Here is an 18,619-nt window from a genome sequence, read left to right on the forward strand (position 1 = left end):
TTGTTGGTCTTAAAGGTGCCACTGGACTCAACCTGTGTTCTGCTGCTTCAGACCAATACCTGGATCTATCTTTTTGACACTGTTAAGAGATAGCTGAGAGACAAAGGAATCTGCTACACAAGCATGTTGATGTGAAACGTAGTTCTTTGTGAGCGTGCTTGGGACTTGCTAGGCAAACTGCCTAGTGGATTGTGGCCTCTGTTGTCTACTGAAAAGGGAGCCATTGTGTGGCTTTTTTTTTTTGCCTCAGGCCTCAAAATGCCTTGGGCTAGTCTTGGTCATGTAACAGCCTTCCCCAGTCAGAAAAACAAACAGGCAGAACCTTCCAAGGGTAACTAAACAAAAAATGTGTATTTGCTGGCAGGGCTCACTATTGTGCTGCTAAGCACAGGCTGCAGATAAAAATGAAAAGGTTTGGGGGGGGGGGCGCCAAGGGGAGAAATCCCGCCCTAGTTAAGGTTCTGCTTTATTGGCCCTGAGTACTGGGCCTCTGCCAGGCCCCTAGGTTTCCTGTGTTACATTGATAATACTGGTGGGTGAGTGGGAAATCACAAGTCCCTTGGCCAAAGCTGTGGATTGCACAATTGCTGGGGGAGGGCTGGGGATGGGGAAAGAGAGCTTGCCTCCCACTTTGACAGTCTTGGAACCACAGCACGCTTATCTCTGAAGACACTGATAGATACATGTTCAGGCTTTGCTTGAAAGCTTTGCAAGAAGAAAATTTTCCGAACTCCCCAATTAGATTTCTTAATTATTTTCTGGGGCTTTTTATTAGTTTAACAAAGAAGAAGAAAGAAAGACTTCATCTCAATCAGTTTGGCCTGGATTTCAGGGCTTCTTAAAACTTGTGTTCTTGTGGACCACTGTTACAGTTGGCTTGTTGCAGGGAGGGGTGCTATCACAGTTCTCTTTTGTTGGCTTGTTTGGTTTTGTTTATATCAAAGTGTTTAGAAGGCTTCTGAGATATGTATTCCAGCCAAAATAAAGCATATGCACAGGGTGAAGTAGGGTTGTCAGCTCCAGGTTGGGATATTCCTGAAGATCTATGGGATAGGGTGCCGGGTCTCCCTTGGCCTCTGGCAGAGAATGAGGGGTGGGGGTGGAGTTAGGGCTTTTAGATCCAGGTTGGGAAACTCCTGGCTGGGAGGATGGTGGGCAGTGTTCCCTCCAAGCTGAGTTAGCGTGAGCTAGCTCACAGATTTCTAGCCTCCAGCTCACACATTTTTGTCTTAGCTCAGGAAGGATAACCCCAGAGCACACTGTAATTTATGCCGTAGCTCACAGCTTTAATGCCAGTAGCTCACAAGGCAGAATTTTTGCTCACGAGACCCTGCAGCTTAGAGGGAACATTGAGGGTGGGGTACAATTCCATAGAGTCCCCTCTCCAAAGCATCCATTTGCTCCAGGGGAACTGATCTCTCTAATCTCTGTCATCTGAAGATCAATTTTAATTCCGGAACAACTCTAGGCCCTGCCTGGAGGTTAGCAGCCGAAGTGTGAAGAGATACTGTCGAAGTAACAATAGATTCCCCTACACTTTATCCTGTCCTTTTATTTATTAGTTTCTTTGACCACTGGTCTTAAGCTCAAAATAAAACAAGACAGTCAATACAAAGCAGATTACAAATAATTTAAAACCAAAACAGACTAACAACACTTCATCTTCTCTCAAGGCAAAGTAGCCACAACTGATTTGTGATTTCTGAAGTTTTATTGCAACTAATACATTAAGTGGGAATCCAAAGTATTGATAAAATAAAATAATACATTATGCTTCCAAAAGGTATGAAACAAAGAAACCCTTTGGCAACTAGGTCAAATCTTTTCTGTACCCCACAGTTCACACATTTGATTAGTAGCATCTCCTGAGAAATCTCTGTGTGTGTGTGTGCACATGTGTGCACAAATCTAGCACAGGGTTGTTAGGTCTGTATTGGAAAATATCTGGAGACTTTGATGGTGGATCTGGGAAAGGGTGGGGTTTGTGGATGGGAGGGGCCTCAATATGCTACAATGCCACAGAGTCCATCCTTCAAAGCAGCCATTTTCTCCAGGGGAACTGATCTCTGCCAGCTGGAGATCAGTTGTAAAAGCAAGAGATCTCCAGGCCCTACCTGGAGGCTGGCAACCCTAATAGCAGCACCGAGCTGTAATATAACAATACTGCGTCTTGCCCCTTCAGTTCCACTCCTGCCCTGAAGTGCAGAGGTTGTGCTGTAATTCCTCAGTACTTTTGCCTTAGGAAAAGCTAGAAGTTGTTCTATTTTTGCTGTTGCCCTGTGGGCATGCTGAAAGATATAGGCCACCCTTTAAAGAATTAAGAGCCCCATGGCACAGAGTGTTAAAGCTGTAGTACTGCAGTTCTAAGTTTTGCTCATGACCTGAGTTTGATCCCTGGTGGAAGCTGGGTTTTCAGGTAGCCGGTTCGGGTTGACTCAGTCTTCCATCCTTCCAGGGTACCCAGCTTGCTGGGGGAAAAGTGTAGAGGACTGGGGAAGGCAATGACAAGGAAAAGGAAAGGAAAGGTCTCCTGTGCGAGCACCAGTTGTGCAACCACCCCATAAAAAAGTCTGCCGTGAAAACGTTGTAAGAGCAACACCACCCCAGAGTTGGAAATGACTGGTGCTTGCACAGGGGATCTTTCCTTTCCTTTAAGAATTAGGACTAATTGAATACCAATTACCACAAGAGAGAGAGAGAGAGAGATGTTCCAAGATTTTGAGCATGCCCAGTAGCACTCTCCCCTCCACTCAGTGGGATTTCTGGCAGTGTTTCTTTGAATAGCTGCTTCTATACTATGTTCCAAACCACTTTTGACTCTCCTGGACTCAGTCTTATGGAACTAGAGCTTGGTTTTAAGGACAATAAAAGGGATTATGTCATGGAAGTGTGATGGCCAATTATTACTTTTTTGGAAGATAAAAAGACTAAACTGCAGGGGGGAGGTTTAAATATAAGACAATGGATTGGGTCCTTTTTCTCTTTCTCTTTCTGCAGTGCCTTTTCCCACTGTGGAAGGAGTCTTCTACTGCGGAGAGTTGGGCATTTCCTTTTGTGTTCATTTTGAATGCCTTCCCTTCACTGGAAATAAAGGAGGATAGGGGCACCTTCTTTTGGGGTTCATACAACTGGACCCCTGGTTCAATCTTTTTGAAACTTTTTTTTTCCTTTCAGAGAGGCACTAAATGCTGTGTTGAAAATTTGATGCCTCTACCTCAGAAAAACAGCCACCCCAGATTCTCACAAATTGATTCTCCATTATACCCTATGGGGATTGGTCTCCATAGGGTATAATGGAGTGTTCAGCAGACATTCATCCCCCGCCTTTTGAGAGCCAGTTTGGTGTAGTGGTTAAGTGCACAGTTTGATTCCCCACTTGCAGCTGCTGGAATGGCCTTGGGTCAGCCATAGCTCTTGCAGAGCTGTCCTTGAAAGGGCAGCTTTTGTGAGAGATCTCTCAGCCCCACCTACCTCACAGGGTGTTTGTTATGGGGAAGGAAGGTAAAGGAGATTGTGAGCCGTCTGAGACTCTTAAGATTCAGAGTGAAGGGCAAGGTATAAATCCAATTTCTTCTTCTTCTTCTGATAATGCTGAAGCGGGCGGAGGGCCTCCAAACCAGCGGATTCCCTGCCCCCAACTGGGGATTGGCAACCCTAGGCCCAAGGTCACCCAGTGAGTTCTCATGGTAGAATGAGGATTTTAAACCTGGGTCTGACATTCTAACCATTACATCTTACTGGCTATCAATGTTATGATTTTTCATTCGTAATGTGAACAAGCAGCATGATAGGCAGAAGGAATGGATATTTACAGTTCATTGTTTTAGCTTAAAAACAGAAAGCTTGGTTTTCGGTAGCTATTGTTTCTTGCTTCATACAGAACAAATGCTGAGCAGTTATTTTCTCCCATTGTTTCTGATAGTTTCTAGGTAGGATATCCTTAAAAGGATATTGGCGTGTCTCCCATAATTGTAATCAGATTCACTCTAGGGTTAAACAGTAGCTTTATGCAAATAACAGGCATAGGGCAGCAAGCATGAATCATGGCTTAAGCCCCTGTTGAAATCAATGAGATTTCAGCTATTCCTGATTCAATGGGACTTAGTCACAGCTGGCTTTTCCTGGGTTGTGCCCAATATATTTGAATGAGTGTTCAAGTGTACTGTTTTGTTCCATATAGGATTGTTGCATGCATGTTGCCTGTATATACATATACAAATGCATAACTGACTTACTGCAATCCCAGCAGGGGCTTCCAATTAGGTTTGCCAGCTGTGGCTATAAAAATACCTGAACATTTTGGGGGTGGAGCTTAAGGAGGGTGGGGTTTGGGGAGGGGCGGGACTTCAAGGGGGTTTAATGCCATGGAGTCCACCTTCCACAACAGCCATTTTATCCAAGTGAATCGATCTCTGTTGCCTGGAGATCAGTTGTAATCCCAGGAGATCTCCAGCCACCACCTGACAAACCAGTTGAAAAAGTTATGTGTGTTGAAGCCATTTGAGTATTCTACCATGTGATGTTAATAATAACCGCTGACTCTTGTTTTTTTCCCTGTTTCAGCTCTGTCCTGTACAGAGAATGCCACACTGAATATGCCAGTTTCTCCTGAAGCGAAAAGCTTTTGCAAGAATCAACTATCTACAGTTCCCCCTCTTAGCTGCGCAGCTGCTGTCTGACAAACATGGCTCGTGATTCCCGATCATCGTCGCGATTAGCAAAAAAGGAGGAGATAAGCAGAAAGAAATCAAGCCTAGTGACATGCAAAACTTGCCAAGCCACAAAAGAGGTCAAGAAGACTTCTCCAAAGCCAGGAAGTTATGCGAAATGCAAAAAGCCAATTGAAGAAAAAAATGAGGGCAAGAAAAACTCACAAGAGCAGAAACCCCCACTGAGTTCCTCATGCAGATTCCTCAGGAGCAGCGTCACCAAAGCCTTATCAGTAGCACCCTGGGTGAATCTGGAGCTAACTGATAGTGTTCCCTTTCCAAAGGAGCCTCCTTTGAGCTACAATGGTTTCACAATGACTCTTCGCAGGAAACCATTCTCCTATACACTTTTCCAAAAACCCACCATCACAAAAGTCAAGAAGCCTACCTCAGAAAAAAACGCAAGGGAAAAAAGTAAGTGCAAATTACAAACCACATCTTTATCACAAGAGAAACCTGCTGAAGTGACCACAAGGTTTTCCAAAAAAGAGTTACACCCAAAGAATAAATTATCTTCTCCCAAACAAGAGGAGCCTCTGTGTGGTACTCCAGGAAGAAGCCCTGCTTATGAATGTGAAAGTCAAGCCCGAAAAGGAGAGATTTCTCTTGAGGAAAGTATAACTGCTTCCAACAATTCTGTCTCCGATAGCCATCCTCTAGAAGTATTAGAAAAGCAGTGTGAGTGTGAAGAACTTGGGGCTAGGGAACAGACACCGAATGATCTGTCAGTCAATGGCTCAGCTAAAACTTTGGCCAGTTCTATTGGTCCACTTCCACAGCTGGACTCTGCCATCATTTCAGTGGCACAGCAAAATGAACTAGGAATGTTTGTGAAATCACATTTTGAGAGTGGCTCAGACTTGCTATCTGCCCTGAAAGAACATTCCAATTCACATTCCAGTTCTGCACAGTTGCTTTCCTTGGAAACAAAATCAAAGGTACTTGTAAAAAAAACAGAGTCTTCTGTAGAATCTCATTCCAGTACTGACTGTGCTTTGGTGCTAGCTAATGGTGAACCTGATGCTGATGTTTTGATTACCTCTGAATTAATCTCAAAATTGCATTTAGATGATCAGTCTGTGTTACCGAAGACCCGCTTCCAACAAGGTCCTAAGCCTGCTGCTAAAGGAGAGACTGGTTCACATGTCTCTGAATCAGAAGGTTGTTTAAAAGATTCAAGAGTTTGTGTGGAATCTCATTCACTAAAAGACCTGGAACTGGAGGCAACTAATAAAGCACTTGGTTCCTTCATCAGCGCTAGACAAAATTATCTAGGATGTGACCCAATGAACAAAGTTTGTAAAGAAGTTTCTAATACCTCTTTAAGTACTTTTATTTTGGGAAATATTCCACAGACACTTGAAAATATTTCTGCAGACACTTTTATCTTTGATTCGATGGCTCTGCCCATTGCACCTCTCGGCCTGGAAAAAAACACAACAGGTTCCATTTCTGTAAGCAATGAGGTCTTTCCAGAAACTCTTCCAAAATCCCCTGGAAGTTCTAATTCAGGGCTGCAATCAAACAATGCAGTGGATACAGATAGCACAATTTTGCCAGGTGACTCCATTCCAAAGCCTCAGAATCCCTTTCCATATTCAGGAGCCGATGTGAACTCTGTTTGGGTGATTACAAAATGCGGGACCAATCCAGTTACAGCTTTAGAACCATTCCCTTATGGAAGTCCAACCAATGGCCTTTCTGTCCCAAATACCTCTTTGCAACCTGTGTTTGAAAAGAAGAAGCGGAGGCGATGTGGAGTATGTGAACCTTGTCTGCGGAAAACTAACTGTGAAGAATGCAGCTGTTGCAGGAAACGTAAAACTAGTCACCGAATATGTAAAAAGAGAAAATGTGAAGAACTGAAGAAGCCCCCACCCCCACCCTTAATGCTGTCCTTAGAGGTAAGTAAAGAATATGTTTTAAGAAGGCTTTTCATAAAACTTGCATAAGGTTATTTTTCAAATGTATGTCACTGGGCTAGGCTTAAATGTTAGGAATATTGGTGGGATTAATAACAGTTCTCAATATAGTGCTGATTACCAGACACAATCTAACATTGTCAGAAGTACAGTTAAGCCCCCCGAGATCAATTCAATGTGATGAAATGCCTGTAAACAAGCATAGAACAAATAGCAAACAAGTTGTTATTGTATGTTCGGGTGTACCAAAACAGCGTAATGTGATGGACTTTGTAGAATTTTAGAGCAAAATTTAAGAGGGCGTTAAAAGTGGAGGCTGCTTAAAAGTCTGAATATATTTTTTATTTTAAAATTTTATTAGTTTTAACATTTAGCATACCTGCTCTTTTTCCAAGGAGCTCAAGGCAGTGTTTGTGGTTCTCCCCTTCGCCATTTTATCCTCACAACATGGACCACACTGTGATGAAAATTAAGCTAAAAGAGTACAGTTGGCCCATGGTTATCCTCAGTGCTTTTTTGTAGAAAAAGCCCAGCAGGAACTCACATATTAGGCCACACCCTATGATGTCACCATTGTTTCATGTCACCATAGAAAAAGCCCAATAGGAACTCATTTACATATTAGGCCACACCCCCTGACAACAAGGCAACTGGAACTGCATTCCTGTACATTCCTGCTCAAAAAAAGCTCTAGTTACCCTTAATTTATTTGGTTAGTGATGCTGTTCTCACTGAGACCGAAGGTGGATCGCACAGCCCAGCTTGATGAGCATAATCCAGGACTCTGACTGCTGTACCTCTCTGATTTAGAATAATTCCCACTTTATGAAACATTCTGAAATTACCTTTGATTTGTTGTTGTTATTTTTTTTTTAAAAAGCAAACTGTCAGATCCAGATTGTGCTGATGACTGAATTTTGTTTTCCCATTGGGTTATAAACCGATGAGCATATTCAGTATTAATTATATTCTGAAATAACATTTCCTGCAAGTAATTTGCTCTTTAACAACACAGATCTATTTTCTTTGTAGATGTTTTGTTTGTATAATCAGACACAAAACTGCAACTGGGCCCATGAGGGTCTCCATTCCCTTACTACTACTCCACTCCCATCCTAGTAGATGGTTTTAATTTTTACATATGAATTCGAATGCTGTACTTTTAGGTTTTATAGGTTCAAATACTGAGAATCTGTATGTGGTTTCTCATGCTTGTTTCCTGTGAGGAAATATTTGTGAGGCAGGGCATTTTGATTTCATTGCTTTATCACCAGTCACTGTAATCGGATGCAAAGAATTCAGTGAACCTGATGTTATCTTGCTTTTTTGCTCTCAGGTGTCAACCCTGTTCCAAGTTGTGAACTTGGGATTTGAAAGCAGGCAGGCATCACCACCTGGCTGTAGATGGGGAAACTAGAGATAGGCCCACCAGCAATACATGGAAGCAGTTCTGTTGCACAGAAATAATTTAGATCATAATGATTTAGATTTGTCATGTGGTTTCTTTTCAGGGGTTTTTTTGGTAGCAGGAATTCCTTTGCATATTAGGCCACACACACCCTGATGTAGCCAATCCTCCTGGAGTTTACAGTGGGCCCTGCACTAAAAGCCCTGTTACCTCTTGGGAGGATTGGTTACATCAGGGGTGTGTGGTCTAATATGCAAATGAGTTCCTGCTACAAAAAAAAGCCCTGTTTCTTTTTATGCTGGCATTTTAATAGGCAGAGGTTCTGGTATGCTGGCAGACTTTACTGAACAATGAATGACATGGCATTTGATGTATATTTTGTTCAATAGGGCACGTTTTATGCATTGTGAAGGTGTTTTTTGAAAAATCAGCAACAAAACAGGAGATACAAAGGTGATGCTATAAAATACTATAGGCCTCTGTGGGAATCTCCATGAATTGTTGGTTGTGGGACTCAGATATCAGTTGGTGAATTAAGTTCCTCATCAGCAGGTGGATTTAACCATCCATGTTCATTGAATTATTTCTTCACCTCGGAGAACAGGTCACTAAACAACGTCTGGCAACAATGTGCTAATTAGCTGATGGAGAGTATAGGCTAGGAGAGAAGCATTTCAGTATCCTTGACATGGCAAAGGACATGCAGTATTTCCCCCCCCCCCTTTCTTATGTGTGTTTTCCCAGAGAAAAGCCTCACTGGGTTCAGTGGGTCTTGCTTCCAAATAGTTTTGTAGCTTGTAGATCTTCTTCGTGGTCTCTGTGCAGTCCCACACATGGGTTTTCCCGTCAGGACGAACCCTACCTCGGAGATTTTAAAAGCTAGCCTAGGCGTTATTTTTGGCGCGCACTCCCTCTCGCTCTGGGGAGCAGGCATCCACTGCGCATGCCTGTAGCGCGAGGGAGGCGCCCCACCCACTCAGTTTCTTTCCAACCGCCGCCCGGGATAGTCTTACCTCGCTGCGCTCCTCTTTTACCTCAAAATATCTAGCCTCCGTTTCTTCAAGTTTCCTCTTTATTCCATTCTCTCGCTAATTTCTTATATTCTTATCTTCTCATAAAAAAATATATATATATATAAATATCTTCCCCGCTTTTACCTCAGACCTCCCTTCCCCCCCCCCCCCCCCGGGCGTATGGAAGGAAGAGACAGTAAAATAACCTTTAAAAGGTGTTCGCGTTGTAGGGCGAAAATCCCTACATCGGACGGGCATTCGCTTTGCCTATTCTGTTTGGGAGAAACCCATAAAGTGGACGCCTGTGCGCATTGCCTTCAATTCGGCAAACAGGCGCGCAAAAACAGGGCCGCTAGACTAAGAAGCCACCTAATGGAGTCTGTGCTTCACCCTCAAATGTCACAATCTTCGTCAGCAAGTAAGTCGCCCCCCCTACTTACTCCCCAAGGGGACAGCGCACGGTCGGCAGCTTCAGTGGCCATTGTTCCCAGCAAGCATAAGTCCGGCGATGCCGCGAAAGCCGGCAACGGCGCAAGAACGTCAGAACAAACGGCCGCGGCGACTAAACCGAAAGGTGGGAAGCACACTAAGAAACACAAGCACTCCGACCCGAAGGGCACGAAGGATTCGAGAAAACCGTCCGATCCGAAGGCCCCGCGTAAACCGGCCGATCCGAAGGACCCGAAGAACACGAGCGACTCGAGGAAATCTTCGGAACAACAGAACGAGCCTGACAGACAATGTGAGCCCTCCACACCCGGATCCGATACCCATGAGGTGGCCACCCCGGCTACGGAGTCACCGCACCAGCAGACGGAAGAAGTTATTCCGATTCCGTCCCGATCTCCCTCCCTGCAAGGATCCATACCAGACCCTCCGCTGGAGCCGATTCGAGACCCGCTGCAGTGGACTCGACAGCACATCAACCCTAGATCGTTCCGCGATATGTCGAATCCCATCCAGTACAAACATGACGCCTACAGGTACTTTGATACGCATCGGTTCCCAGCCAGATCACCCAGCATCGAGAGACATCGGTACCATCATACACGGTTCCCGGAGAGATCCCCTAGTAGAGGGAGGGATCGCTACCGCTACAACCCGAGATCTCGGTCTCCATCCATGTCCCCGAGGAGACGCCATTATGCTTCAAGATCTCCTTCTATGGATTCCCATGCATGTTGCGGCTACCACCACTCTCGGTACCGTGACGATTACCACAGGAACCAATCCAAGGAAGCGACTCCTGCCCAACGGAGCAAGCAACTAACAAAACAGCCATCTCCGACTCCTTCCACTTCGACTTCTAAGCTTAAAGGTACGACTCCGACGAGACCTAAAAGCACGACTCCAACCAGACCGGACCCACCTGAACCCGAACCTGACTCTGATGCCGAATCCGACGCACAATCATCGGACTCGATACAGTCGATGTCCCCTGGGTCCCCTGCCTCGGATATAGCCAAACCCGCGGATTTGTCACCTTCCGAAGGGGCAAAGACATACCTGGACTTGATTGCCAACATGGCCTCTGCACTCAACGTTACCCTTACCTCGGATGCACCCAAGGTAACAGACGTGGTACACGACTTGGTGCACTCCGATTTACCTGCTGGTTCCTTTCTGCCGATGTTACCGGTACACCTAGAAGCCATCAAAGAAGCTTGGGACAACCCAGCCTCCATTCCCCCAACTTCAAAACGAATTGAATCCCTGTACAGGATCCAAGCACCGGATTCGAAGTTTTTATTTACCCATCCAGCACCGAACTCTCTGATAGTTCATTCTTCCTCCAAATCTAAACAGACCCGCCACCCGGTACCTCCTGAGAAGGAAGGCAGGAAATTAGACACCCTAGGAAGGAAAATGTATTCAATCTCTACGGCAAACGCCAAAATCAACAATTACCTGGCATACTTCGCCGCATATTCCCACAACATCTCCTCACAACTGAATACGCTCGTCTCTGCCCTACCTGAACCCTCCCAGAAGCAAGCCTGCAAGCTGCTTCAGGAACTAAACAGGATCTCAAAACAACAGATAAATACCATCCGCCACTCTGTGGGGTGCACTTCAAAGGCGATGGCTGCCTCAATTGCCCTAAGACGACACGCTTGGCTTCGATCCTCTTCGTTGCAACCCGATCTTAAATTCAAAATCGAAGACCTTCCCTTCGATGGCCAAGGTCTCTTTAATGCCACAACGGACGATATACTGTCCACCGTAGACGACAGCCGCAAACGAGCAAAAAGGCTCGGGGTAGCGCAACAACAACAACAACAGCAGAGCTATAAGCCCAGACCATGGAAACCAACGCCTTTCAAACGTTCCAGATCTCCTCGACAATCTGAATACTGGAAACGTAAGGCTCCTCCTCCAAAGCAATCCTTTCACCAGAGACAGCAGAGGCCACAACCACCTAAAAAGGCTGCGTCTTCATCAAAGCAGTCTCTTTGACTTTCTACCAATTCAACACGTTTCCAGACTTCTTCCATTTCACGACAATTGGCGACAAATAACCACGGACAAATGGGTTCTGAACATCATTTTGAGAGGTTACTCCATAGAGTTTCAAACACCACCAACAAAACACCATTTTATTTCCACCCCCCCATCCCCTTCCCTTCAGTAAGAAATAGACACCTTAACAGCCAAAGCGGCTATAGAGCCTGTCCCAAACCAGTACCATCGGACAGGATTTTATTCTCGGTACTTCCTAGTCCCGAAAAGGGATGGGGGACAGCGCCCGATTCTGGATCTAAGAGCCCTAAACAAATTTATCCGTCACAGAAAATTCAGAATGATCACTTTACAATCGATTCTGCCATTAATCCCCAGAAACTCTTGGATGGCACTGGTAGATTTACAGGACGCATACTTCCACCTGACAATACACCAATGCCACAGAAAGTTTCTGCGCTTCGCCGTGGGCAACAACCACTACCAATTCCGAGCCCTACCCTTCGGACTCTCCACGGCACCACGGACATTCACGAAATGTATGGCGGTAATTGCAGCATACCTCAGACAACGCGGAGTTGCAACCTACCCATACATAGACGATTGGCTCCTCGTGGGAGCTTCAAGGGCACAGTTGATGAAGGACATTTCAATGACACTTGCACTCCTAGCAGAACTGGGCCTCCAGGTCAATCAACAAAAGTCACACCTTACCCCGACTCAAGACATCCAATTTATAGGGGCTCGCTTGTGCACCAGGGACCACAAAGCGTATCTTCCCGTAGACAGGATATCCTCCATTCAGACGCTGGCCGCACAAATAATCCAACAACCCAAACAAACGGCTTTCAACATTCAGCGCATGTTAGGACTTATGGCAGCCACGACAGCAGTTCTGACTCATGCAAGACTACGCATGAGAACCCTACAAATCTGGTTCGTCCGTGCATTTCGACCCCAACGCCAATCTCAAGGAACAGTCCTCACTGTTCCAAATCACATCCTCCCTTCACTCGAATGGTGTACAGTACGAGCTCACCTGCTTGCAGGAATGCCATTTTTACGGCCAAGCCCATCAGCAGTAGTTACAACAGACGCCTCGAGGTGGGGCTGGGGAGCCCATCTCGACATACTCACTGTCCAGGGGCAATGGACACCGTACGAACAGTCGCTCCACATCAATTGTTTAGAGCTTCTAGCTGTTCACAGAGCGTTAAAATCGTTTCTTCCATCGCTTCAAGGCCGACATGTGCAAATCGCCTCAGACAATGTGGCGACGGTTTTTTATATAAACAGGCAAGGCGGAACTGCATCCACCCGCCTTTGCAAAAGAGCAATGCACCTTTGGCACTGGAGTGTTGCTCACAAGATCCACCTCACTGCGGTACATCTTCCTGGCGTACAGAATGTTCAAGCGGACAGGCTGAGCAGATATCCCATCAACGACCACGAGTGGTCACTCCACAGGTCATACCTTCTGCCAGTATTCCGGAAATTCGGAACTCCCTCAATAGATGCGTTTGCTGCACCCGACAATGCGCAATGTGCTATCTTTTTTATGAGAGGTCCGCCCTCACAACAGTCTGCGGGGGATGCCTTCATACAGACATGGACCGGTCCACTACACTTCCTCTTCCCTCCTTTCCCGCTGATAACACGGTGCATACAGAAACTTCAACTGGACAACACAGATTGCATTCTAGTGACGCCATGGTGGCCACGCCAGCCGTGGTTCACGACCCTCCTCTCTCTGTCAAAAAACACTTACCATCACTTCCCTCTGGCCCACAACCTCCTGTCCCAGCAGAACGGCAGGGTCCTCCATCACGACCCGAACAGGCTTCGCTTAACGGCTTGGAGGATATGTTCTCAGACTTTCCTGAAGGAGTAAGACACGTCCTCCTGAATGCAAGGAAACCATCAACAAGAAAGTCATACTCCATGAAATGGAAAAGGTTTTCCATCTACGCTACCAAGCATAACTTCAGACCCTCCTCGGCTTCCATACCTCAAATCTTGGCATATACACTGCATTTGTCAGAAAAGGGCCTCACGTACTCCTCTCTAAAGGTGCACCTTGCAGCAATCTCAGCTTTTCACCCACATGTACAGGGTCGAACTGTCTTCTCACACCCTGCTGCGAAATCCTTCTTAAAAGGAATCTTACATTTGCACCCACCATTACGGCAAATGTACCCTAACTGGAGTTTATCACTAGTGCTTAGCCAACTAGTAAAACCCCCTTTCGAACCTATGGCTACAATACCACTTCACCTCCTTTCATGGAAAACGGCACTATTAGTCGCACTCACCTCTGCTAAGAGAGCAAGTGACATTTGTGCGTTCAGAGCAGACCCACCTTACACCATCTTTCACCACGATAAGGTGGTGTTACGGCCAGATCCCGCTTTCTTACCCAAGGTGGTTTCCGCATCTCATTTGCAAAGAGTCACTACCTTACCTGCCTTTTTCCAACGGCCCGCAGACAAGGGCCAAGAAGCTCTACACTGTCTAGATGTGAGAAGAGCACTCGCTTACTATATAGATAGAACGGCATCGTTCCGTACGGACTCAAGACTTTTTGTCGCCTACGGCCGCCTTCATAAAGGAAAAAAGATATCTACACAGAGACTGTCAAAATGGTTGGTTGCTGCTATAGAACTGTGCTACAGACTCGCAAAGCAACCAGTCCCATCTGCCATACGAGCTCATTCTACGAGAGCTTTGTCAACGTCATCTGCCCTTGCCAGGGGTGTATCCATGGAGGACATTTGCGCTGCTGCCGCTTGGTCCTCCCCTTCGACCTTCGCCATGCACTACGCTTTGGACGTCCGTGCTAGGCGAGATGCATCCTTCGGACAGGCAGTACTCCGCTCCATCTTTGACTAAGGAGCCGGTCCCAGCCCGGTGAGTACTTGCTTACCGTATAGCCTGTTATGTGCTGACTGTGTTGCACTAACCTTTGCATTATTCTTTTCTCCAACTCTAGTGCCAGCACCCACCACCTTGCAGGTCAGCTTATCAGTCACCCATGTGTGGGACTGCACAGAGACCACGAAGAAGATAAACAGGTTACTCACCTGTAATTGATGATCTTCGAGTGGTCATCTGTGCAGTCACACACGCCCGCCCAGCCTATCCCCGCTGCTGGCTACTCGTCTTATATAACCGCTCACCTACTATGTCAGCGGCGGGGAAAGAAACTGAGTGGGTGGGGCGCCTCCCTCGCGCTACAGGCATGCGCAGTGGATGCCTGCTCCCCAGAGCGAGAGGGAGTGCGCGCCAAAAATAACGCCTAGGCTAGCTTTTAAAATCTCCGAGGTAGGGTTCGTCCTGACGGGAAAACCCATGTGTGTGACTGCACAGATGACCACTCGAAGATCATCAATTACAGGTGAGTAACCTGTTTTTTTGTAGCTTAGTCCCTATGCAGAGTCAGACAAGACTTCTGTAGGGTTAAGTCTTGCTTAAGTCGACATCTGATAAGCCCATTTCTATGCAGTCTTCCATCCGACATGCATGTGGTGATGATTCAGTAAGACTGAAATTCCATGCAGGCATATGTACTACTGAATTCCTGACAGCAGACCCCAGGGACCTGTGTGTTCTTTTAAGCAGCCACCTAATCGTCATAAGTTGTACACTAATGCAGAGGTGGCCAAACTGTGGCTTAGGAGCCACATGTGACACTTTCACACATATTGTGTGGCTCTCAAAGCTGGCTCGGAGAAGGCATTTCTTTCTTTAAATCACTTCTGCCAGCCGGCAGCTTGAAGAATGCATTTAAAGCTGAAGTTGCTTTCTTTCTATCTCCCTCCCTCCCTCCTTCCTCCCCTATTTATCTTCCTTCCTGCCTGCCTGCCTTCCTGTTTGGCCACCCCTGCATTAATTCCTCAAAATGGCCTCTCTGGTCTGGTCTAGAGATGGAAAATTGCCAGAAATTTTGAAGCTACGGGGGGAAAACTTTTTCCCCACCCCCCCCCAACCAAAAAATTTAAACTTGGGGGAACACTGAAATACATGCAATACTTGCTGTTCTATCAAACCTTATGTTATCCCTTAGCTTACTTAGCATATAAAATTGCAATATCTGAAATTGTTATGGAATTTTAAAGTTATAAATGCCTTAGTTTTTTATAAGCAAAACTGCAAATATACCCAATGCTTAAGAGAAAACCACAAGCTGATGCACCTTATGTTGCCTTAACCCATATGCCTTAATTTTTGCTGCCTCAAAACTATATAAAAAATAGACAGAAAACACAAGTTTTGCGTTATATAACATAAAATATATTCTTTGGTCAGAAAAAAGGGTCACACAAAGGGTCAATAATAATATTTGCACAGCTAGTTTCAGCTAGGTGCTGTCGTCTTCCTTCTGTAGCTACTTGATAGAGAGAGCTCAGTCTCCAGTGAAACTTTCAGAGTTTTCCTCTGAGATTTGGTGCAGTTTCTGCCCCATTTCCTTCTGATCTGTTTTCCTTCCAACAAGATGGGGCAGTAAGCTACTTGATACTTGATATGTGGGTATCTGCGTCATGGTAGTTTAAGGGAGAGATGAAGAGGTCAACCACAAGAGAAGACTCAGGTCAAAAGGGCCACAGAAATACTCCACAGAAGCAATGAACAACCTTCATGCTACTCTCATGAAGATGGGGTATCCTTCTGGGTACAGAAACACATCTTGTATTTAAGAGCTGTATACATCTACAGCATGCCCACCTTGTCTTTAAAAAGTTTTCACTCATTCTAAAAGAGATAATATGCAGGGTAAAATACCAGGGAAAGAATAGGGAAAAGGTGAAAAGGGAATTTTAAAAAGTAAATTTAAAAGACAAAATATTTCATAGGAGTTTTTTTCAGCACTCCCCCAAGTTTCCAATTTTTCAACTGGGAAAATTGAAAGAAAGAAAGAAAGAAAGAAAGAAAGAAAGAAAGAAAGAAAGAAAGAAAGAAAGAAAGAAAGAAAGAAAGAAAGAAAGAAAGAAAGAAAGAAAGAAAGAAAGAGGAAAAACTGGGGGTTTTCTCCTTAATTTTTTGGCCTTCACATCTCTCGTCCAATTTGGGCCTTCAAATCTCTAGTCTGGTCTGCTCTCAATTCTGCCAGATAACAGTTTGTCAAAGTACACTGGCCTGTAGCATGTGGGAATAGTAGTCACAGATGGTTTTATTTCTCCCTAGTTTAGGTTCTAATACCTGAAAATGATTGGCATAAAAATTGTAGCCAGATTACAAAATGAAAGGAAATCACAGGGAACACTTGGCAGTGGTTAGACAAGCTTTTGGACAAGCCCTGCAAACCATCTCCCCCCCCTTCATTAATGACAAAATAATTTATGAAAATCAGAAAATATGACAGCTGTTGAATAAAGGTAAGGTTTGAAGGAACAGCATACAGTATTTTCCACTTATTTAGGGTCAATTGTCATACATTCATTTGCTTGATAGAGTAACCAGCAGCATTGTGCCGTTCTTAATAGTATGTTAACAAAGCTATCTGTTATTATTTACCAGATGACTCCAGGGTCATTTGATGCAGTAGTTGAGGTCTCCATGGAATTAGGGAATTAAGAGAGGAGGCACAGAGGTGGAGCAAAGGATCAGGAAATGGCCAGGCTGCTGTGTGGCAGAGGATTGGCTGCAGCAAGAGCAAGCTGAGCAGGATGAATAGTAAGGCAGGCTTCATTATCCTTTCTTGATACAATTAATAGAGTAATATCTGTGCTGTGACAGTGATGAGAACAGTGATGGATCTGAAACCAAGAGAAACGGGGAAGAGCTGTGCCACAGCCACGGGTAAATCTGTGGCCACAGCTAAAGGCCAAACAGAGATCCATGGTTTTATATGGCTATTTTTTTTTTAAGGCTAAAAAGTATACTGAAGTATTTTCTACTGTTTTTTTTCATGGACGAGCGTATTGTGTAATTTTGATTTAACCAACTTGTGGAGGAGGTGAATTCTTGTAGGTCACTGTTGCTTTGATCTAGTGGCCAAAACTTGTCTGTCTTGTCCTAATTGGTGATAACACTGATTAGGCAGATAACTTTTTGTGCTGAAAATAAACCCTTGAGTAACACTTCAGATGAAACTGGTTGCAGCAAAACCAAACTACAGAGAGCCAGAGGCTAAGATTGGGTGGGGAATTGGTGGCTTGCTAAGTCTATCACTTTTATTGGACTTAGAAGGCTGTAACTCCGCATAGGATTGCATTGTGAGGATGCAATCCCCAGCAGACATGGACTCACAGATGATTAGCTGACCTTAAGTACAACCAGAATATTTGAGGCTGTGTATATGTCATTGCACAATGAAAACTTCTGGAGCCAGTATGGATGCGGGTGATGGGCTGACTGCCCTGGTGCGTCCTTCTTTCTAGAACTGCTGGCATCCAATGCCACAGACAGCAAGATGATGAGGGGGGCACCTCCCTGTAGTTGTGCTGGGTCCAGGATGGGATTATGTCCTGCCAGGTCACTGGACTCATTTGCTATAACCCTTGTCCTCCAAGCACCCTGTAGAGGCAAATGAATGGTTAAAATCCAACAAAATTGATGAGACCAGTTAATGTAATTAAATCCATAGGCGAGTCTTTGCTTCCTTAGGATCAGATGAGTCTTGTAACTGCAATATTGTATTTCCTACATATTTTTAATTGTTTAGCAGCCAGGCATATGCCAAGGTCACTAGGAAAGAATGGTGGGAATTGAGGTAGGAAGTGATTAAGGCGAGGAGCAAAAAAAGATTTCAGCAAAGGCCAGGTCAAGAGAAGGATGAAGTCTAGCTTTTCTGTCCATCTTTTATTTAGGCTAAACATGCTTCCCTTTGATTTCGTCTGACCTTCTCATTGTATAGCAGCTTTGCTTCCTCACCCCTTTCTTTAAGCCTTCTCTCTGCCTTTTTAATGAGCTGCTCCCTATTCTTTAACTTCTTTTTCAGTGTCAGTTTCATTTTCTTGGGCAGTTCTATGGGGAGTGCATTTTGTACACCGAATGTAATGCTCTCAGTTTTATTAATCCGCCTCCTGGTCTCTTCCAATTTGTATGGCAGAGAATTCTTTTCATTCTGAGATTTCGAGACTGTTGTATTGGAAAAGTATTGTCTCTGCT

At 45.0% G+C, this 18,619-nt stretch overlaps 1 protein-coding gene across 2 annotated transcripts in view; it reads left to right on the forward strand.

The window, feature by feature from the left end:
• The window catches only part of TET1 (tet methylcytosine dioxygenase 1), a 101,985-nt gene that overhangs the window by 15,933 nt on the left and 67,433 nt on the right, over positions 1-18,619 (forward strand). For both annotated transcript variants that reach the window (XM_060241146.1, XM_060241147.1), the window contains one exon: positions 4,564-6,613. In XM_060241146.1, the coding sequence (XP_060097129.1) occupies positions 4,685-6,613 (1,929 nt within the window). In that variant the 5' untranslated portion in view covers positions 4,564-4,684. The remainder of the gene's footprint in view (positions 1-4,563; positions 6,614-18,619) is intronic.

This window comes from Heteronotia binoei, chromosome 6 (genome assembly GCF_032191835.1).
Source record: "Heteronotia binoei isolate CCM8104 ecotype False Entrance Well chromosome 6, APGP_CSIRO_Hbin_v1, whole genome shotgun sequence".
NCBI lineage: Eukaryota > Metazoa > Chordata > Lepidosauria > Squamata > Gekkonidae > Heteronotia > Heteronotia binoei.